The 5,314-nt window shown below is 49.6% G+C and overlaps 1 protein-coding gene across 1 annotated transcript; it reads left to right on the plus strand.

Moving 5' to 3' along the window:
• The first annotated feature begins 2,633 nt into the window (after positions 1 to 2,633).
• Positions 2,634 to 4,413, plus strand: LOC116893365 (androgen-binding protein homolog). The gene is made up of 3 exons (XM_032895167.1): positions 2,634 to 2,694; positions 3,162 to 3,343; positions 4,312 to 4,413. Exons 1-3 carry the CDS (start codon positions 2,634 to 2,636, stop codon positions 4,411 to 4,413), a joined length of 345 nt encoding a protein of 114 aa, XP_032751058.1.
• The last annotated feature ends 901 nt before the right edge of the window (positions 4,414 to 5,314 follow it).

Here is a 5,314-nt window from a genome sequence, read left to right on the forward strand (position 1 = left end):
GTGGAGGTCACAGAAGAGCACTGGATCCTCTGGAAATGGAGTAACAGAAGGTTGTTAGCTGCCCTGTGGGTGCTGGGAAGTGATTCTCGGTCTTTTTTTTTTTTTTTTTTTATATCTTTATTTTCTGATACGAGCACACTGTAGCTGTCTCCAAACACCAGAATAGATGGCTATAAGCCACCATGTGGTTGCTGGGAATTGAACTCAGGACCTCTGGAAGAGCAGTACAGTGCTCTTAACCACTGAGCCATCTCTCCAGCCCCAGAACCCCACCTCCCCCACACCCCCCCCCCAACCCAGGGCCTTGCACTTCCTAGGCAAGCGCTCTACCACTGAGCTAAATCCCCAACCCCTCGGTCTTCTTTACAGCTGAGATCACCCTATATTTTTTGAGACAGGGCTTCTTCCTGAGCCTGGAGCTTGCCAATTTAACTAGGTGTGCTCCCTGGTGCCGGAGTTACCAGGGTGCACATTGTGCCTGGCTGTCTTCACAGGTTCTGAGGGCTGAAACTCCAGGGTTCAAGTATTCGCAACAAGCTCTTCACTGACCAGGCCATCATGGAGAGCATTAGAACTTGTGGCTGAACTCACGCTGAAGGACTGAAGGGAGGTCAACTCCCAGAAGGAACATCTGTAGATCCTCAGGAATTCTTGTGAGATGTAAGAACACTGACTTTCATCCGTGTTCATTTATCTGCCTTGCAACCGTTCACGCCAGCATGGCTTCATAGATTATTCCACAGTTACATGATGTCATTTAGTTTGTTGTTAAATGGTTTGATATTTGACCATTTAGAGCTTGTTTGTGCTCGCTCATGCCAGTTTCCACAGACATCTGTAGGTGTCCACGTGTTTGTGTGCTTTCGTGTGTGTGTGTGTGTGTGTGTGTGTGTGTGTGTGTGTGCATATGAAGGTCAGATGACAATTAGCAGGAGTTAGCTCTCTTTGTGTACCCGGTGGTTTTGGGATTTGAACTCAGGTCTTCCCCTTCAATCACTGCACCTTTAATCACTGAGTTATCTCAACAGCCTTCCACCTTATTTTTTGAGACAAAGTCACTGACTGAACCTGGAGCTCACATGAGATTAGACGTGTATGCTACCACTATCACCCGTCCTGGGGATCTGAATCCAGGCCTTTATGTTTGCATAGTAAGCACTTTGCACACTTATCAATCTCTTTAGCTGCCCCTGTTTATGTGTGCGGTGCTGTGGAATAACCCCAGGACTTTGTACGTGCTAAAAAAAAAAAAACAAACTCTACCACTGTTGCATGGAACTAATGACAAAATGCCAGGTGAGAAGCACCATTTCCACTCACAATTTGAAGAGACAGTCCATCATGATGTGCTAGGCACACTGCGGGAACTCGAGGCTGTTGACCACATCTACAACCAGGAAGCAGCAAGGCACAAAAACTTGTGCTTAGCTTGTTCTCCCCTTTCCACCCTGTCTATGACCGTATTCCATGCCGCCACATGAAACTCTGTCTACCCACATCAATTGACCTAGCCTAAAAACTCCCACACAGAGCCTTGTTTCCACGGCAACTCTCAATCCAGTCGGGGTGGTCGTCAAGATGAACCATCACACACTGCAAGCAGGGCGAGCTTGAATTTAACAGCTTCCTGTCTCCAGAAAGGTGTAGTACAACACCCAGCTGACAATCATTCGTGCTGAACATGTCTTCCCTAAGGTAAGTAGGTTGATCTGAACTCGAGACTGTGTACACACACAGCACCGCCTGTGGCCTGTGGAGCAGGGTGGTTTACAGACAGGCAGTCCATAGTAGCCTGGGGGTCATAGACAACTGAGAGCTCATGTACAGGGGTGAACCCCTTGCTCTCACGCTCACAGCTCTGACCACATGGAATCCACTGTTTAAACCTCTTGGAGACATGATTGCTGACAGAGCTGAGAGGGGACAAAGCCAACAGGACCAGAGGAATGAGCTACTGTGGAATGAAGCAGAATTTGTTGTACAAAACCATCACTAGCCCCTGAGGATACCAATACCCAAACAGCCGGGGCTACCCTGGCTGAGAGTCACCAAGAGGTAGACAGTGCCTCCGTTTCCTCAGGGTTAAAATTCAACTGTGTTAGCTGTGGAGCTAAGATGTTCAAAGGGCCCCACAATTACCCAGAAAAGCACACTTCTGCTCGGGCCTTGAGCTCAGGCACATGCAGTGTCTTGGGCTGTTGACTACCTACAGAGACAGAAACTCTCCTTGATTCCTGTGCCTTCTTGTCCCAACTAGGAAAGGACATGCTTGGAGCCAGGAGAGGTGAGGAGCATGAGCAGGAAGCAGAGTTGACAAGTGGGACAGGACCACAGGGCATTGGCTCAGCACTCGGGCTGCTTAGAAAGGTCAGCTCTAACCCCTCTTTGCCAAAGGTACAAACAACTTCTCTCCGGAAACTGATGGCATCAGGCTGTCTCAGGCTGTTTGTTCTGCAGAGTGGGAGGGGCTCTCATACTCTCCACCCCATGCAAGCGGGAAGGGGATCCACAGGTGCCAGGTTCTTGTCCAAAGCTATTTGGAGGCAGGATTGGGGGTGGGTGTGGCTGGGCTAAGGGAGATAATGGTTTATAAGGAAGATCTGCCCTGAGAAGAGCATTTAGCACTCTCCACCATGAAGGGGACACTTCTTCTGCTGTCTTTGCTGGTGATTGGAGAGCTGGGCTTCCAGACAAGTGAGAGTGGGACCCTCGCTCACCCCATCCCAGTCCCATGGAGATCTCTAAATGGGGCCCTGAGACAGATCTAGGGTCCTCGGGAGACCACTGGAAATGGGTCTTGCAGGATACCCCCAATGTTTTCTGCTCTGGGTTGTACCAGTTGGGGTGGGAAGGACGGGGAGATGGAGGTGTGCTGGTGATAAGACTGGTGAGGAAGGGCCTTTAGATGCACAGTTGAAGCAGAGGCAAGTGTGGGAATTACGTGAAGGTCAGATATGCAGGCCTGTCCACTCACTCATGTATCTTTTTCTGCTAGAAGTGAGTGTCTCATGGAAACCGTGTTGTATTTGCGAGGCTGCAGCCTCTGGGAGGGCAAGACTGTGGACCAGGCCAGTTAAGGCCTGTGGAGGTGCAGTAAGGATCCTCAAGCCTCTGCTTCTGCCAGCCTGGGGCTTTTTAATGATGTTTTTCTGTGTTTGCAGCGGAAGCGTGCCTTACTTTCTTCGAAGGCTATTGGAGAGTAGCCTTTGCAGGAAAGACACTGCTGAATTCCTACCTTTCGAAGCTTGACGCTACAGCCGCAGAAAGGGTGGCCCTTGAAAAAATCCAAGACTGCTACCATGAAGGAGGACTAAAAACCAAACTTCTGGATGTCCGAGTTATGGTAACGTCCTCCCTACCCTGACTCTCCCATGCAGCATACAGTGGAAGGCTGTGTACAAATGATCAATGCAACCATTAATACATGTCAGGTGGCCTGCACTGAGAACTCCAACCCTTCCCCATCCTAGTGCATATCAAAGCAGCATGCCAGGTTCACATCCTACCTGTTCCATGTACTTTGCTGCAATTCACTCCCACAGGATGGGTAAACATTCGGTTCTCACCCGCAGTAGGAACAGGGGAGTCACTGTTCTCTGCATCCCTAGCTCTTCTCTGAGATGCTTGAAACTTCAGTCTACTGGCCAGTGTCTTCTCTGGAAGCTCCCTTGGCTTACTCCCCTGCCTCAGACGGAGCCACCTTCTACTGGCATCATCTGAGCTACAGCCAAACCCCCCGTGTCTGAAATGCCACCCCCACCCCCAGAGAGAGTCTGCAGCTCTTCACCACAGCTGTCTCCTGCTTCAAGCATAACTGGATGGCAGAGATGTATATTTGGAACAGTGCCTCTCTCACCTTGTTTCTCAAAGTAATTTTATTTGAGTGTCAGGTCCTGCAAAACCAGTGCTATCCAATAGGGAATTTGTTCTAACAAGCCCAAATCGGGAATGTATTTTTAACATTGCCATATAGCCAAAGTGATTGGACAGATGTCCCCAGGTATGGGAGACATCACCAAAACTCATACTCAGCCATCTTGTCCTTCTTTAGACCTAGCCCCCACCATGCCTTCTGGAACTTTCTCCCCTTCTTCCCTGCCTGGCTAAGGCAGCTTTCAGGCTTCCTCCTGAAGGCTGTGTATGGGCTCCAGCTCTCCTGAGGCAGAGTCTGTTGCTGGGGACCTGAATCACTGCAGGGATTTTCTTTTCTGTGGATGAGGAGCGGTCTCATCATGGGTAACTGGGGAGCCCTGCTGAGGTCCTGCATCTGGCCTGTAGCCACCTCTGTCTCCATCTGTCTCTGTTTTCCAGGAAGCCGTGATCACCAGCCAAGAATGCCTGACATACCATGGTGAAGAACTTGTAGCAAAAATTACGGATATACTTACCAGGTTAAACAGGTTTAGAAGTTAATGGGTTTTAGGCAACCCATCTTTGCAACATGTCCGATCCGAGCGCCATCTTGCTGACCCGTCCTCTTTCTTTCCTGAAGTTGGATTCCTGACTCCTGTGCCCTCATCCTTCAGTCTCTTAGGCTGATTCTAATAAATGCCTGCAGCTCTCTTCTGTGCCTGGTGTCTGTGTGCTGATTGGAATTCATGTGAGGGCTTTGGAGGATCTGGGAGACACTGAGAGAAATGACCTGTGTGGTCACTCAGAGCAGGTCACTGCCCCTGACTAGCCAGGTGATCATGGGAGACCCATTGCAGCCTTCTTTTTTGTCATTGTGTAGACCATGCTGGCCTGGAACTCAGAGATCCATGTGTCTCTTCCTCCCGAGTGCTGGGATTATAGGTGTGAACTCCCTGCTCGGTTACTGTAGCTGTGTGAGACTGCAGAGACTGGGGTTGTCTGAGGGCAAATAGCGTGTAAGCAGCCACAAGCTTCACCAGGCTGGCAGGACAGAAAGAAAGGGCACAGGCACTCTCATCATGTGTGGCCTCCTCACAGGTCTGTGACCTCCTTATGTGCCAGTTATAACAGTAGAGGAACTCAGGGGATGACAATGGTGTGCTTCTCAGATTCTCTTGGTTTGCTAGTATGAGTCACCATTTTCCACAGCCTAGTCAGGGTTAACTTCATAGCAAGTTCCAGGACAGCCATGTCTACATAAAGAGACCCTACCTCAAAAACCAAACCAAGGTCCTAGAGAGATGGCTCAGCAGTTAAGAGCACTGACTGGGCTTCCAGAGGTCCCATGTTTTAATTCCCAGCAACCACATGGTGGCTCCCAACCATCTGTGATACCTTGTTCCGGTGTGTCTGATGAGAGCGGCTGTGCATTCATATTCATAAAATAAAAAAGAAATCTTAA

Source organism: Rattus rattus, chromosome 2 (genome assembly GCF_011064425.1).
Source record: "Rattus rattus isolate New Zealand chromosome 2, Rrattus_CSIRO_v1, whole genome shotgun sequence".
NCBI lineage: Eukaryota > Metazoa > Chordata > Mammalia > Rodentia > Muridae > Rattus > Rattus rattus.